General features: G+C 39.8%; 1 protein-coding gene across 1 annotated transcript in view; it reads right to left on the bottom strand.

Annotated features, from left to right (window-relative positions):
- Positions 1-18,295, bottom strand: part of PLD5 (phospholipase D family member 5) — a 352,464-nt gene extending 334,169 nt beyond the window's left edge. The window contains exon 1 of the mRNA XM_046679401.1: positions 18,107-18,295. Coding sequence (XP_046535357.1) covers positions 18,107-18,295 — 189 coding nt within the window. The remainder of the gene's footprint in view (positions 1-18,106) is intronic.
- Positions 18,296-18,455: the final 160 nt, after the last annotated feature.

The raw sequence follows: 18,455 nt of genomic DNA, 5'->3' as shown, positions 1-18,455 counted from the left end.
TGGCCAGCAGGGCTCATGCTTGAAGGTTCAACAGGACCACAGAAAACACAGAAATAGTTCTTAAGCAGCTATCTTCCCAGGGCTCAACACATAAGAGAGAAATGTTCATCTTCCAGTCTTTCCTAGGAAGAGGTCTATTTGCATACTTTAAAGCTGCTGCCTGAAGGTCTGGCTTCCAATCAGCCTCTATCTAGGTGTTCACTGAGATTCTCCCTCTGGGGACATTGACAGGTCTTGGCACACCCTCAACTACTGGGGAGCCACTAAGAACAACGAAGGTAGCTTGGACAATCACAAAGGTGAGAGAGACAACCAAGACCTAGGGCCTGGGTGAAGGATAAGGTTCATCTCCTGCATGAGACCATTCCTTCAAGACTGAGAGAGGTGTTTGTTTTACGTAATGCAAAGAAACCAACAAAGAGAATCAAGGAAAATGAAGAAACAGAGAAATATGCTACAAACAAAGGAACAAGATAAAATCCCAGAAAAAGACCTTAACAAAATGCAGATTAGTGATTTATCTGATAAAAAGTTCAAAATATTGCTCATAAAGGGGCTCACCAAGGTCAGAAGAACAATGCATGAACAAAGTGAGAATTTTAACAAAGAGATAGAAAATTTAGGAAGGAACCAAACAGAAATCACAGATCTGAAGAACAAAATAACTGAACTGAAAAACTCAATAGAGGGTATTAACAACAGACTAAAGCAAGTAGAAGAAAAATTCAGCAAACTCAAAGATAGGGCAGTAAAATTCACCCAATCAGTGGAGCAAAAAGAAAAAAACATGAGAGGAGTGAAGATGGTTTAAGGTACTTATAAACACCATCAAGCAGACAAATATTCACACACTAGAGTCCCAAAGGAGGAGAGAGAGAAAGAGACAGAAAACTTAGTCAAAGAAATAATAGCTAAAAAACTCTCCTAACTTGGAGAAAGAAACAGATATCCAGATCCAGGGAGCCTATAAAGTTCCAAATGAAATGAATCCAAAGAGACCCACACCAAGACACCTTAGAAATAAACTGTCAAAGTTAAAGACAAGGAGAGAATCTTAAAAGCAGCAAGAGAAAGCAACTTGTTATGTACAATGGAATCACCCTAAGACTACCAGCCAATTTTTTGCAGCCTAACTTTGCAGGTTAGAAGTGAGTAGCATGCTATATTCAAAGTGCTCGAAGACAAAAACTGCCAACCAACAATACTGTACCCAGCAGAGTTGCCCTTCATAATTGAAGGGCAGATAAAGAGTTTTCCAAACAAGTAAAAGCTGAAAATGTTCATCACCACTAGACCGGCCATACAAGAAATGTTAAAGAGACTTTTCAAGCTGAAATGAAAGGATACCAATTACTAACAGGAAGATATATGAAAGTTTAAAACTCACTGGTAAAAGTAAATATATAGTTAAACTCAGAATACTCTAATGTTGTAATGATGGTGGGTAAATCACTTATTAATCTAGTATGAATGTTAAAAGACAAAAGTAGTAAAAATAACTATACAATAATTTATTAATGAGTACACAAGGTAAAAAATGTAAAGAGAACAAAAACATACAATGTTGAAGGGGAGTAAAAATATAGAGCTTTAGCATGCATTCAAACTTAAGTTATCAATTTAAAATAAATTGTTAAAAATATAAGATATTCTACAGGGGCCAGCCCCACGGCCAAGTGGTTAAGTTCTCATGCTCTGCTTCAGCAGCCCGGGGTTCCCCAGTTTGGATCCCAGGCACAGACCTACACATCACTCAGCAAGTCATGCTGCGGCAGCATCCCACATAGAAGAACTAAAATGACTTACACCTAGGAATATACAACTATGTACTGGGTCTTTGGGAAGAAAAATAAAAAGAAGAAGATTGGCAACAGATGTCAGCTCAGGGCCAATCTTCCTCACAAAAAGCAAGCACTGAGCTCATCTAAAAAAATGTTTAAAAGATATTTTAAACACAAAGCAAAAGTCTGTAATAGATGCACAGAAGATCAAGAGAAAGGAATCTAAACATACTGCTATAGAAAGTCCACAAATCACAAATGAAAAAGCAAAAGAAACAGGAAAAAAGAAATTAAAAGTAGCCAGAAAAAAATCAAGAAAATTGCAATAGTAAGTCCATATATATCAATAATTAGTTTAAATGTAAATGGACTAAATTCTCCAATCAAAAGAGACAGAATGAATGGATTAAGGAGAAAAAAAAAGCAGTATACTGCCTACTAGAGACTCACTTCAGATTTAAGAATAAACACAGACCGAAAGCAAAAGAAGAAAAAAGATATCCCAAGCAAATGGAAACCAAAAGAAAGCAGGGGTAGCTACACTTACGTCAGACAAAGTAGACTTTAAACCAAAGATTGTCATAAAGAATGTCATTATATAGTGATAAAGAGGTGAATCCAACAAAAGGATATAACATTTGTAAATATTTATGCACTCAACATAGGAGCACCTAAATATATAAAGCAAATAATAACAGAGCTAAAGGGAGAAACAGACAGCAATACAATAACAGTAGGGGACTTCAATATCTTCTTTTCAACAATAGGTAGATCATCCAGATAGAAATCAATAAGGAGTTACTGAACTTAAACTACATATCAGACCAGATGGACTTAACAGACATTTACAGAACATTCCAGCCAACATCAGCAAATACACATTCTTCTCAAGCGCATGTGGAATGTTCTTCAGGATAATTTATATACTAGACCACAAAACAAGTCTTAATGAATTTAAGAAGACTGAAATGATATCAAGTATCTTTTTCAAACACAATGGTATGAAACTAGAAATCAATCACAAGAAGAAAACTGGAAAATTTATCAATATGTAGGGATTAACAGAAAGGTACTGAACAGTCAATGGGTCAAAGAAGAAATTAAAAAGGAAATCAAAAAATATCTTGAGACAAATGAAAAGGAAATGCAACATAACAAAACTTATGCGATGCAGCAAAAGCATTTTAAAGGGGGAAGTTAATAGTGATAGGCGCCTACATTAAGAAAGAGGTCAAATAAACAACCCAACCTTACTCCTCAAGGAACTGGAAAAAGAACAAACTAAACACAAAGTTAACAGAAGGAATGAGATAACAAAGATCAGAGTGGAAATAAAAGAAAAAGAGACTAAAAAGACAATAGAAAAGATCAAAGACTAAGTGCTGGCTTTCTGAAAAGATAAACAAAATAGACAAACCTTCTAGACTTACCAAGAAAAAAAAGAGAGAAGATGCAAATAAATAAAATTAAGAATGAAAGTGGAGACATTATAATGGATGCCACACAAATACAAATGATCATAAGAGATACTATGAACAATTATACACCAACAAATTGGACAACCTAGAAGAAATGGATACATTCCTAAAAACAAACAACCTACTGAGACTAAATCATGAGGAAATAGAAAATCTCAGCAGAATAATTACTAGTAAGGAGACTGATTCAGTAATCAAAAATCTCCCGACAAACAGAAGTCCAGGACCAGATGACTTGACTGGTGAATTCTACCAAACATTTAAAGAAAATTAATACCAATACTTCTCAAATTCATCCAAAAGATAGAAGAGGAGGGAACACTTCCCAAATGCATTTTACAAGGCCAACATTGCCCTAATACCAAAACCAGAGAGACACTACAAGAAAAGAAAATTACAGGCCAATATTCCTGACCAACACAGATATAAAAATCTTCAACAAAATATCAGCAAACAAATTTCAACAATAAATTAAAAGGATTAAACACTATTATTAAGTGGGATTTATTACAGGGATGCAAGGATGGTTCAACATCTGCAATCAATCAATGTGATCACATTAACAAAGTGAAAATTTTTAAAAATCATACGATAATCTCAATATGTATAATCTCAATATGCAGAAAAATCATTTGATAAAATTCAACATCCATTCACGACAAAAGCTCTCAACATACTGGGCATATTGGGTAGAGAGAGAATGTACATCAACACAATAAAGGCCTTATATGACAAGCCCATTACTAATATCATACTCAACGGTGAAAAGCTGAATGCTTCTCCTCTATGATCAGGAATAAGACAAGGATGCCCACTCTCACCACTTTTATTGAACAGAGTATTAGAAGTCCTAGCCAGAGCAACTAGGCAAGAAATGGGGGAAAAAAGGCATCCAAATTGGAAAGAAGGAGAAACACTGTTGCTGTTTGCAGATGACATGATATTATATATAGAAAACCCTAAAGATGCCACCAAAAAATGTTAGAACTAATAAATGAATTCAGTAAATTTGCAAGATAAAAAAAATCAATATGCAGGGGCTGACCCAGTGGCGTGGTGGTTGGGTTTGTGCATTTTGCTTTGGGGGCCTGGAGGTAGCAGGTTCCGATACCACGCACAGACCTGCATACTGCTCATCGAGCCATGCTGTGGCAGCATCCTACATAAAAATAGAGGAAGACTGGCAACAGATGTTAGCTAAGGCCTGATCTTCCTCACAGACACAAAAAATCAATATGCAAAAATCTATGGATTTCCATAGACTAACAACGAACTATCAGTAGGAGAAATTAAGAAAACACTCCCATTTACAATTGCATCAAAAAGAATAAAATACCAGTAGTAAATTTAACCAAGGAGTTGAAAGAACTGTACGCTAAAACTGTAAAACATTGATGAAAGAAATTGAAGACATAATTAAACGGAAAGATATCTGTGCTCATGGATTGGAAAAATCAATATTGTTAAAATGTCCATACTACGCAAAGCAATCTGCAGATTCAATGCAATCCGTACCAAAATTCCAATGGCATTTTTCACAGAAACAGAACAAACAATCCTAAAATGCGTATGGAACCGCAAAAGACCCTCAATAGCCAAAGCAATCTTGAGAAAGAAGAACAAAGCTGAACACATCATGCTGTCTAATTTCAAACTATAAACAAAGCTATAGTAATTAAAATGGTATGGTTCTGGCATAAAAATAGACACATAGATCAACAACAGAATGGAGAGCCCAGAAATAAACCCCCCACATACACACAATCAATTACCTTATGACAAAGGAACCAAGAATATACAAGGGAAAAGATAATCTTTTCAATAAACGGTGTTCGAAAAACTGGACAATCATATGCAAAAGAACGAAACTGACCCCTATCTTACAGTATACAAAAAAATTAACTCAACATGGATTAAAGAGTTGAATATGAGACCTGAAACCATAAAATTCCTAGAAGAAAACATAGGCTTATTGGTCTTGGCATTGATGTTTGGATTTGATACCAAAAGCAAAGGCAACAAAAGCAAAAATAAACAACTGGGGCTACATCAAACTAGAAACCTTCTGCATAGCAAAGGAAACTATCAACAAAATGAAAAGGTAATCTACCAAGTGGGAGAAAACATTTGTAAATCATATGTCTGATAAGCAGTTATCCAAAATACATAAAGAACTCACACAGCTCAATAACAAAAAAAAATCTGATTAAAAAATGGGCAGAGGATCTGAACATTTTTCCAAAGAAGACATACAGATAGATACATGAAAGACATATGTGACATACATATATGAGACATACATGACAAGATGCTCAACATCACTAATCATCAGGAAAATGCAAATCAAAATCACAGTGAGATATCACCTCACACCTGTCAGATGGCTACCATCAAAAAGACAACAAAGGACAAGCGTTGGTGAGGATGTGGAGAAAAGGGAACCCTGGCACACTGTTGGTGGGAATGTAAATCGGTGCAGCCACTATGGGAAACAATACGGAGGTTTCTCAAAACATTAAAAATAGATCTACCATTGATCCAGCAATCCCACTTTCAGGTGTTCATCCAAAGGAAACGAAAACAGGATATCAAAAATGTATCTTCACTTCCATATTCATTGCAGCATTATTCCCAATAGCCAAGATGTGGAAACAATCTAAGTGTCCACCAGCAGATGAATGGATAAAAAAGACGCAATATTTCATGAGAAAGAAGAAAATCCTGTGACTTGTGACAACATGGAGGAACTTGAGGGCATTATGCTAAGTAAACGAGTGAGACAGAGAAAGACACACCTGCATGATAGCACTTACATGTAATATCTAAAAAATGTCAAACTCACAGAAAAAGAGAGTAGAAAAGTGGTTGCCAGGGGTGGGGGATGGGGGAAGTAGGGAGAGGTTGGTAAAAGTGGGACACACTTTAAGTCATGAGATGAGGAAGGTCTGAGGATCTAACATAAGCAGGGTGATTATGGTTGATAATACTGTGCCATATAACTGAAATTTGCTAAGAAAGCAGAACTTAAACGTTGTCACACGCAAAAAGATAAATCCGTAAGGTGATGGATATTTTCATAAACTTGACGGTGGGAATCCTTTCACAATGGGTATGTATACCAAATCACCATGATATTCACTTTAAATAGCTTACAATTTTATTAGTCAATTACACCTCAATAAAGCTGAAAAAAATGTCAAGGTCGTGAAAAATGAGGAAAGCCTGAGAAACTGTCACAGAGCAGAGGTTGACTAAGGACACATGACAACCAAATGCAACGTGTTATCTTGAATTGGATCTTAGCACAGAAAGAGGACACTAAAAACCGGTGGAATTCTAATAAAGTCTGGAGTTGGGAATTTAACATTAACAGAAAGTGAAATTGGGTGAGGGATGTACAGGAAATGCCTTTCCTATCTTTGCCATTTTTCCAGAAATCTGAAGTTATTCTACAATAAAAGTTTATTTTCTAAAAAAAGATGTATCAGGAATCTTACAGGACAGATTTTAAGCAGTGTGTGCACATGTCATGGATTAAGGCAAGAAGATCTTAGGAAATGAAAAAAGTTTGGAAACAGACAAGTCAGGAAGTCACAGTAGGAGACTTTTAACGATCCCGACTGGCAGGTCTTTAGGGGGATTTTGGCAGTGTTGACACAGTCCCTGCTGCAGGGTCTACAGGCTCTGATCCAGCGCACTCAGCCCGAGCAGGGCAGAGGCTACATAATGAACCAGCAGACTTAGGCAGGGCGACAAGTCAGACCAAAGTATTCGGGGAAAATTAAAAAGTTAATGGTGTTCCTCTGACTAATTAAAACTTATATAGAAATTAAAACCAAAAAAACAATTCCCTGGAAACAATACCATTAGATACTGGAATAGGTCACTAAGGTGGCCATGACACCTCCATTTCCCAAGTCTTAAAAAAACAGATGGAATCTCAACCTGTGGATGGTTCAGATGCAGCCTTGTCTATTATCTTCTCCATCAGATATTTAATCATAACCCTTTGCAATAGTTTCTCATGGAGCTTCTGATGTTTCTTTCCATTGAATTCTCGTAGTATTTAACATCTGTAGCATTTATCTGCAGGTAGCATAGGCCACCTTGGTCTTTCACTCATGTGTCTAAGTCCTGTATCGCTAAGCACATATTCATTCATTCATCCACTCTTTCAAAAGTCAAATCAATTGATACTGGATGCCTACTAGGCAGCGTGCTGAGCATTAAGGGTACACTGTTATGAACAAGACATCATTGTTGTCTTCAAACTTTCCATTGACAGCAAAAGACTGTTAATCAGGCAATTAAAAACACAGTGTGTTTAGAGCCATAACAGATGCCTGCCCACAATGTTATGGGACTACATAGGAGGGGCACCTAACCAGGCTTTAGGTTAGAGGTGAAAACATTTGAGTGCTAAAGGACTAGACCATAAGCAACCTGAGGTCAAAAGCCCAATCATACATCTGAATCTTCCCAGGCCTGAAGCTCAGTTTCCTGCAAAGAGCAGGAGTTGAAATGTTTGTTAATTATAATCATAATAATATTGATAATAAGGATCAAGACAATAATAATGGCTTGGGTCCAAGATACAAAGATGAATAGGGCAGAATTCCAACTCTCAAGGAGTTTTCGGAATTTTCCCTGTTCATCCTTGTATCCATCATGCCAATCACAATTTCTGGGGCATCCCTAACACTCAAATGTTTGCTGAATGGATGAGCTTTCTCTGACTCCCCACATTCAATCAAGCACCAAGTCCCATGAACTCTTACTTCACAATATTTCTTGCCTCTGTGTCTCCTCAGTCTTTCTACTTCCACCATACTCTCCTGTTACTTCTCATCTCTACCACGAAAGGAGACTTTACACTGGCCCTCCCAATTCCAGGCTCTCATTCTTCAACACTATGTGCCACTAGCAGATTTTCTGAAATCTGGACTTGCCAAATAAAGTGCCTACTGAAATACCACCCCCCTTTCCTTACAGAATAAAGCCCAGTGTCTTCAGTTCACCATTCAAACCTTCAAGCCCTCCACAGGCTTATCCTAATCTAAATTGCGGGTGTTTTCACATCCGACATTCCCTCAAACAAACCGTGTCCTCCGGTCACGCTTGTTAACTCACTGGTCTTCCAAACGGGATTTTTGCTGCAGATTCCATGCAAAAGCCTTGGTTCAGGCCAGTCCTACATCTAGCATCTCTTCTTCCTAGGTTCCTAAGACCCAGCACAAACCTTGCCTAGCATGAAGTGGCCACCTTCTCTGGACAAGGAGTGATTTAAGGTTTCTCAACCCCGGAGGTTACAGTTCACTAAACAATTGCTCCTGAAGGGAGCTCAAGAAGAGTCTACTAAAGAGGCAACAGTCTGGTGGGGAAGGCAAACCAACACTCCATCAGAACACAGGGTAACGTGTGCAGTGCGATGACGTGGAAGGTTGCCGAAAGCGATGGTGAGGACGTGCAGAGGAAAGCACCCAGGAAGCTATACCTGAGGAGGTGACAAGCAAGAGTTACCATGTGAAGACAACAGTGACAGAGGGCATCATGGCCCAAGGTTTATGGACTAAAGAGAGAAAGATGAGAGAAGCTTAGAGTTTGAGGAGGTACAGCCAGAGATAAGTTTGGTAAACTATTATGGAAATATATGCAAAGTTCAAATCTTCAGTGTATAGCTTGCTAAGAGTTACTTTGTAACCACCTCCTAAAAAAAGAGATAGAACACTATTAGCCCCTCAGAAGCCTCCCTACTGACCATTTTGCCCTCAAAGGTAATCACTAATTCTGACTAATATATCCATAATTTAGTTTTGTCTGCTTTTTCACATAAATAGAATCAGTCTATATCTGCCTCCTTTCACTCATTACAATGTCTGAGTCATCCACATTATTGCACATAAATACATATATACAATTAAACCCTTTTTGTTGCTTAATGTATTATATTCTATGAATAAATTAGAATTGATTATCCATCCATCTATATTGGATATTAGAATATTAGATATTAGAATACAGGATATTCAACTATATTGGATATTAGAATATAGGATATTCAACTCTATTGGATATTAGAGATGCATCCTATTGGGGGCTACTAAAATAATGCTTCAATAAACATTCATGTACATGTCTTTGGTACACATGAACACACATTTGTTGGATATATACACAGGATTCATATTGCTGGGTCATAAGATACGCATGTGTTCAAATTAGTAGACACTGTAAACAGTTTTCCAAAGTGGCTCTATAAATTACAGTCCTACCAGAAGTTATGAGAGCTACAGATGTTCCTCATTGTCATCAACACTTGCTACTGTCAATCATTTTAATTTCAGCCATTTTGGTGACTGTCTAACGGGGGATGATTTTGTTTTAACTGTTTACTTCCTTGATGACTGATGACATCAAGCACCTTTTCATATATTTATGGCTATTTGGATATCCTCTTGTGAAATTCTTGTTTAAATGTCTTGCTCACTTTTCTGCTGGGTTGTCTATGTTTTTCTTATTGATTTATACATGCTCTTTATTCTGGATAAAAACTTTGTCATAGAGTGTGTGTTTGAAATACATCCTTTTACCTTGTGTCTTGCCTTTTTACTCTCTTAATGGTATCTTACAGGCAAAACTACTTAATTTCAATGTAGCCGAGTTTACTAATCTTAACGAATTGGGATAAATAAAACTGCTTAAGAATTTTTTTCCCTAGTTCAAGTTGATAAAGACTTTTTATTATATTATTTTCTAGAAGCCCCATTGTTCCACTTTCTAGTTTAGGTCTACAACCCACATTACACTGACTTTTGTGTATGGTGTGAAAGAAAAATCAAGATTCCTTTTTTAATATAGATATACAACTGACTCAGCACCATTTTTTAAAAGACCATCTCCTTCCCACTGCACTTCTGTGCCTGAAGCTTTTGTCATCAATCAAGTACCTGTCAATAATGAAAGATACACAGGTCTGTTTCTGCACTCTCTATTCTGTCAACTGATACTCGTTTATCCTTGCACCAATACCACTGCTTTCATTAATTCGGCTTTATAATAAGTTTTGTTATCTGGAAGCAGTCCTCTAACTTTCTTCTTCATCAAGATTGTCTTGGCTATTCTTCATCCTCTGCATTTCCATATAAATTTCAGAATCATTTTTCAACACACAACACACTTGTTGGGATTTTAACTGGAATTGTATCTACTCTATGGATCAATCTCAGGGATAATTAAAAAGAGGTCTTACCAGTCTCATTATTTGATATTTTTATGCTATTTTTATTCCTAAGCATTTGATATTTTTATGCTAATATAAACAGTGATGGTTTTTAGTGTTATTTTGGAACTGCTTTTTCCTAATTCTGTATAATGACTTTGTATCCAGCGGCTGTGATAAATCCAGTGACAGCATTAATTCATGACATAGATGTACAGTTTATTTTGGATTTTCAAATGTACACAAGCATGGCGCCTGCTAATAATGACAATTTTATTACTTCCTTTTCAATTCTTATATTTTTATTTCTGTTTCTTCCCTTATTACATTGGTTATGACCTCCTACACAATGCTGAATAGAAGTGATGATAGTGGACATCTCTATCTCACTCACAATCTATGTAGATAATTTTTCAATATTTCACCACTAACTGTGATTCTTTTTAAAGAAATCCTTTATCAGAATAACAGAGTTCCTTTTTACCTCCAGTTTGTTGAAAATTTTGTCATGCATGGGTATATAATTTCATCAAATGCTTTTTATTCATCCATTGAGATAATCATCAAATGAGTTTACTTTCATTCTGTTAATACGATAAATTACATTAATTGATTTTCAGATTTCATATCAACTTTGCATTACTCGAATAAAATCAACGTTATTATAAGACATTATCATTACGTAGGACAGGATACATTACTTGTTTTTTTAACTGTACTTTATCCCTATCTAAACGATGAGTCCTTAGAAGGCAATGTTTTATACTATTTTTCCATATTCTTCATAACACTGTAATCATATTATAACTATATTTATAACACTGTAAACAACTTGAGGGGAGAGACCCTGCTCTAGTCTTTGCCTGTTCTCTACTGTTTGGAACAGTGTATGTCACATAAATGCTTGTTGAATGAAAGTCCTCATAATCTCCTAACATAGTGTCTTTCTCATGAAAGATGCTCTGAATAAACATCTGTTGACGATGAGGTTGTCACTTAGCGCTTTTTTTATTTCAATGAGTCCCATCTTCTCAGCTTAATTCCTCATGTCATTGCTGGGTCAGACCTAACAACTTATTGGCAAGAGCACAATAACAGTTCAGTTCAGAGAAACAGTATGTTCACAGGGCTCACTGTCTACTTTGAAGACTAACACACCATATTTATCACCCAATGGCCATGACATCCAGTCCCATGAGACCCAGTCAAGTAGTTCAACTCGGGCCCACTTCACATGTTAGGCAGCAGTAAGATTTTTCAAACAGACATAAGTCTACCTGGGAAAGTTTGCCATGTTCTTCATTCTTCTCCATAAGCCTTGCTCAAGGACTTAATTTGTGGTTTGAGAACCTGGACTCATTTTTCTCTGTTTCTGAGAAAAATTAAAATTTACTTTTTTGTGTCTCTTAACGATCACAGTTCGGCACTTCAGCTGTCCCTCAACACTTCTGTTGTACTCTAAACTCTGACAGCACAATCTGTGTCAGTATGAATTTTAGGCAATTCAGTAACTTCGAATGTCCCCAATATATACACATGAAGCAACATTTCTGGGCTGATATCTTACCACAAACTCTACCTCTGCCTAACTATGCCATCTATCAGTCAATTTAGTATGAGAACACAACATATTACAGCTACCACCTTGTCCCAGAAATTCAAAAGATTCATCAGATTTCTTGACCTTTGGAGCTAAAATAGAAGAACTGAAAATTGTTACAGAGGTTTAAACCTGAGAGAGATATAGAAGTCTGCAAAGACAAGTAAAAACTTTTAGAGAAACTAGCCAGAAGTTGGTATGTGGCTACTATATGGAAGAAGGAATAAAAAGAAATCTTAAGTCCAGTAACCTTGAGCTTCTTAAATTAACTATATTAAATACAATATGTCACAGAGTATAAATATCTTAAAATAAGTCAATAAGCCACACCCAACAGAGTTCAAAGAAGTCAAAGTTTCTTCAAAACAAACTGAAATGTCAATCCACAGTGAGAGAGAGGTCCATTAGTGGAATAAATATACGCTACTGCCAGCGGTGACAAATGCGATCACGGACACAACTCTGAGATCCATTAGAACAGGCTCAAGAGACATCTAAACTTTCTTTTTTAACTGATGAGTTAAGAGAGGCAGAGAATCCTGCCTCAGTCTAGGCTTTACCTGTTTTGTTGATCTAAAATCACAGGATATAATGCCAGTAAATTCTAAGTATTTTCTGCTTGTTTGACTTTTAATGTAACATCTTACTGTTTCCTTCCCTTAGGTTGAACTCCGTCTTTGGTGTGTTGCTGATCCGCTCTGTGGGGTCTGACACTTTCACAAACTTGCTCCGTGGGACATAGATGGCATCACATAATATGAGCCAGACCGCGGGGACCAAGTTTGCTCCAATCCATTTACTCTTTGCTCGTCACGTGAATAATTCATTCCAGGAGGCAAGTGTGCACTCGGCATTTATTTCCTATTCGCTGGTAACATAAACTCTATGTAAGCAGGCACAAATTTCTTAGAGGAGACAATTTTTAAGAGAGGAACTTACTAAACCAAGATACAAAGGCTCACTCACTACAAGCGTGAACGTTAAGGATTTTGTCTTCTACTCATTACCAATTCTCTCTTCTGCTTTCTCTTTCAATTTTTTTTTCTCTTTCAATTTTAAATAGGCGTTCTGACCCACTGTGCAGAGAAATGAGATGTGGCTTGACTTAATTCCACCAGCACAAAGCTGGGAAGGAAAGCAGGGGTTGGGGATGGGGCAAGGAGCTGGTCTCTGATATCAGAGCCCTCAGAGAGAATAGGAACAAGAGTCAGCCTCAGAATGGCCTGCAGGGAGCAAACAGGGGCCGACTGGCCCAGGAAAGAGTCAGGCCGGGAGCGTGAGCTGGCCTTGCTGGTAAAAGGATGGGGAGCAATTCCACCCCCAGGTCCTCTGTGTGGAGCATTTAACATGGGCCATACACTGTGCTGAGCGCTTTATGTGCTGTGGTTGTCTTAATGAACTAGCCGTGGATGCTCTCTTTTTCTTCTAGGTCTTGGTTGAATCCCTCTTCCTCCATCCTCTTTGAAGCAAGCCTTGGCCGTGAAACTTTCTTTGGCTGATAAACATGAGTTGAATGGATGTATCACTTCCAGGTGGAAGCAGTGAGAGACATTACATGATTCACCAACTTCCCTTTAGCTGTCTTTACAATCCTGAAAACCAGTATCTGGATGGAGTTTCCATCCGGCCAGGCAATTAAGACAAGGAAAATCCTCCGCTGTGATAGACTGCATGTTTCTGTTCCCCCAAACTCATATAGTGAAATCTAATCCTCAATGTGCTGGCATTTGGGGCCTTTAAGAGGTGATTAGGTCATAAAGGTGGATGGAGCCCTCATGAATGGGATTAGTGCCCTTTTAGGTACCTCCCCCAACCCCCCCCCCCCCCCCCCCCTGCCAAGAGCTCCCTTGCCTCTTCCATCCTGAGAGGACACAGCAAAAAGGATGGCCACCTATGAACCAGGAAGCAGGTTCTCATCAGACACCAAATCTACCAGCACCTTGATCCTGGACTTTCCAGCCTCCAGAACTGTGAGAAATGAATGTTGTTGTTTATAAGCCACCCAGTCTATGACGTTCTGCAACAGCAGCCCAAATGAACTAAGACAGCTGCCAACCCGCACAGAAGAAAAGCCTGAGGTAGAAATCCACTTTTGTGGTGATGAGCCCCTGACATTAGGGCACTGAGCATCACTGCAGTACAGACACGGATGGTCTCCTGGAATCATCCCAGCAACCCTGTGGCTTCTTTACGGAGAAACGGGAGGCACATCCTGGCGCTGCAAGTCCTTTGCCTAAGATGCAGAGTTAATCAGAGACGGAGTCAGAACCTAAACCAGGTCTGTCTAACCAGAGCCCACTCTTAGCCACACTTTGGCAATTAGCTAATTCAATAAGCAGGAGAGAAAATAAGGCAACCCTGTCTCCATAAATGGCATCAGGAAACTGCTACACAAACTGGCATAAAACCAGCCAACTAAGCAGAGCAGCCAACTAAGCAGAGCGGCCTCTGCAACTCTCCCACTTTATAAAAGGAAACAAAAGTTCAAACAGAACAAATACCACCGAAGGACACCAGCCTAATGCTACACTGTCCTCTGGGACAGTCAAACCGTATTAAATGGCGACTCTCAAAGAACCTTCCCCAGGGAGGGCTCACAGAGCAGGGGCTGGGTAGGCAGTTGATGAAGTGGCCCAACTCCTCCTGCCTTGCTGGACCATGGTCCTTTCCTTTTACATTATACCTAAAGTAAACGTGGGACCCTACAGAGAATAAGATGTCCATGGTTTCCCAAACCTAACACCTTCTAAAGCCAAAGGCGTCATGAGGCAGAACAGGGAGCAAAAGATTCTAAGAACAAGTTGCAGCCAAGAAGACAACATTCTACGTACGGCCAGCAAATTTACCTTTCCTAAAATTTCCAAGTGGAGTTCAAAGTCCAGAACTCATGATACGAAAACAACTTCCTTGTAGCTTCCAATCACGACTTAACAACGGAATTCCTTCACATACGTTTATTTCCTAATGGGTGTTCATCTTAAGTATGGACCAATCAATGACAGGAACCAATCTAAAGATGGGCTGAAAGTATTTCAATCCTCGACCAATTCAGGTCACTTTTCTCTTGTCCTACCTGGGGATTAGTCCTGTACCCTTTAAACTAGGAAAGGAGAGATAAATTATTCTCATTTTTAGAAAGTGGGTAGAAACATACTCTTTCACTGTCACCCTATATTGTATTATTGACTTTGGGATTAAGTAATGCCTCTGAGGTCTGGACAGAGTCCACACACTGCCACATCTCATTTCAGGGAATTCCGTTATTGTGATGACTGAATACGCACGTCATTTTGAAGCCATAACTTGTTTATGCCCTTAATACTAGATTGGCTTTTAAAGTACCAGCAAAATAACAGTAGGCTGTTTTCACCCATTTGATCTCCATCATAATTATTAATCCATTTTTAACATAATAAAAATGATGGTCATCATTCGATTAGACAGATCAAAGGGGTTATTTTTTAACTACCATCTATCCCTTTTGAATTTCACGACACACTCATCTTAACTCAGCAACATCTAAATCTGAAGGTGCCACATACGTTCAGAATGTTGTTGACAATAAAGTCAACAGTACCTTTTCATGCTTTGTGTAGGAAAATATACTGGGTTCATTTGTTACGGGGTTTTTTCCAGTTTTATTTAGAAATAATTAACATACAGCACTGTATAAGTTTAAGGCATGCAGCATGCTGGTTTGATTTATTGTGAAATGATTATTACCATAATAGTTTCAGCTAACATCCATCGTCTCACATAGATACAATAAAAAGAAAAGAATAAAGGAAAAAATCTAAAAAAAAATCAACTACTCAATATCTAATTATCTAACTGAAAATATCTAATTATTCAATAACAAAATCAAATACATACCTAATTAAAAATTAACACCAAACTACCAGACACATCATAGTGTACACAACATATGATATATATTATAAACACTCAGAGCTTGAATTCAAATAAAGTTTACATTGTTATGCTAATTTAATTTTTCAGAACATTTTCATAAATATTATTTCAATGAAAATGTTTGTAGATGTTTCAATGGAGTAAGAGATTATCACAAAAAATGTCCTTGGAAGCAAAGCCCCCTTTCTAAGTGAAAGCAAGTACAGACGAAAACATCAGAACAGAATACACGCCTCCTGAAATGTATTTGAGAAAGCAAACAAAAATGCTAAGTTGATTTAAATAACAAATGAAGTGACTGGGCTTTTTTTTAATGAATACAATGCTCTCTTTTGAAGCATCTGAGTGAAGAAAGCATAGATCTTCACATGCTTTCAAACAACCAGATCTTCCATCCCTAACCCTCAGGAGGAGCTGAGCATCCTCTACTGGTCCAGAAAGGTGAGGCTGCCATGCCACCATGCTATGACTTGATACTTTCCATGAAAACCTACCAGTGAGAAACGCTTTAAGCAGAATGCATGCAGTGTCTGTGACTCAAGAAGACATAGTCATAGAAGCCTGCACTATTGATTTTCAGTAAGAGGATAAAGGAAATAGATCAGCCAAAAGCACAGGTTGCAAATGAACACACATTCAGAGTGAAACTGAAATGAAGATACATTCTATCACCATTCTAAGGCTAGACCATTCTCCCCGTACTAAAATCAGATAACATCAAGAGCCAAATTACATACAGATGCTATTTGCCCCTGCCTTAAACTAATAGCACTCCTGTTCCTTCACTAATTCTGGAGCTTGCATTTTTAAGTGGAGACTGCTGCTGCTTAAACAACTTGCCATCCTAGAAATCTCCTTCAGTTACTTCCATGGTCTTAAGGATCTGAGGCATCCCTTAGACATTAGGAAACGGCTCTCCAAACACAAGACAGAGCCTGTTCCCCAACTCTAAGCTTTAAACTGGAGCTTCCACTGATTTAATCAGGCCCTCAGGGAGAAGGCACAGACCTTCCTTTCAGATTAACAGAAATACCCCTTTGAAGGCTGGTAGTTGCCACAAAGCCCAAGAGAAGAGGAGAAGCAAATGGGGGGCAGATGGGGTTCAGGTGGGTACAGCGGTAGGAGATGTGTGAGTTCCAGAAGTTCTCGTTCTTATCTTTCTATCATAACTGGCAAAGTGACCCAAATACCAGGGAACCTCCACATTCCATTAACACTCAATTTGGATTATGCAGCTCCGCGGGAAGAAATAGCATCCTCTCCTTAGCTAGCTGTGCTGCACTCTTGAGATGATTCTGTTTCATTTTAACATTTAACATAAATCACAGTGATTTGCTGATGGGTCAGATTTGAAACTGTGGATCCACTAAACGCCTTTTGAGGGGGACTTTTTCCTTCCAGGATGTGGAGCCTTTTAGGGGCTGGGCCCCAGAGCCAACAACGCTTCGCGTAAAGCCCGAACTCTCTTGGAGTGGAGGTCCCCGCTAGACAGCCCACCCCTCCGGAGGCGGATCCCTGGGGAGCAGGGCGATCTGCTCTTTCTCTGGCCTGTCTCCTTGCAACGCGCAAATCTCTCCCTAGTTGGGCTCAAGCAGAGAGGATCGCCAGCGGCTCATCCCAGAGGACACTCTGCAGAAAACTCTAACGGCTGTGCGCGGGCCCAGGCTGGGTCGCCAGCGGTGACAACTTGACGGATGCTTTAATTTGTTAGTTTCTGGACACAGTAAAACAGCCCCAAAGACCCGGGCAAACGGCCCTCTAAAGCCCACGACTATGCGACGCCAGCTTCCTCGGACCATGCTTGTGGCAGTTCACTTTCTGCTCACCTCGCACAGGAACCCCAAGAACACCGTGCACGTGAACCCTACAACGGGAAGTCCGCGGGGAGGTCGAGGCGCGCAGGGACCAGGCAGCGCCCAGAGGGGAACCTCCCCTCCTCTCCGCCCCCCTCCCCTCCGCCCGGTCATCTACGGTAAGAAAGTGCAGAAGGAGAAGCCTGCGCCCAGGGTCGGACTGGGCACGCGGCCGCCCTGGCCCCGCGCGCTCGGGCCGCCCCGGTTGGGGGGCGTGCGTGCGGCAGGTGCGGGGCCGAGGCCCGGGAGCGAGCCGCCCTTACGTGCTCCAGCTTGTCTTTCCTCCGGAGCCAGACGCTGGCGCTGTAGTCCTGCTGCTTGACGCTGCTGTAGAAGTTCGCGCCCACTCGGGTCAGGCTCGGCGAGGGCTCCTTGGGGCGGCTTTTGAGCCTCATCTGCTCGAAGCCCTCGTGGGGGGAGGCCGAGAGCCACTCGTGCTGCCGGATCTCCATCCTGACATGACCAGGCGGCGGCCGGCGCGCGGGGAGCGGGCACGGAGGGCGCGCGGGAGGCCGAGCCGGAGCCGGAGCCGGAGCCGTGGAGGAGCGCGCGGCCGGGCGGGAGGGGGCGGGCGCGGGAGGAGAGGGGCCGAGGGGGAGGGCGAGGGCAAGG

The sequence above is a fragment of the Equus quagga genome, chromosome 12 (genome assembly GCF_021613505.1).
Source record: "Equus quagga isolate Etosha38 chromosome 12, UCLA_HA_Equagga_1.0, whole genome shotgun sequence".
NCBI classification, from domain to species: Eukaryota; Metazoa; Chordata; class Mammalia; order Perissodactyla; family Equidae; genus Equus; species Equus quagga.
The sequence above is the reverse complement of the archived record's forward strand: the minus strand, read 5'-3'. Positions and strand labels throughout refer to the sequence as shown.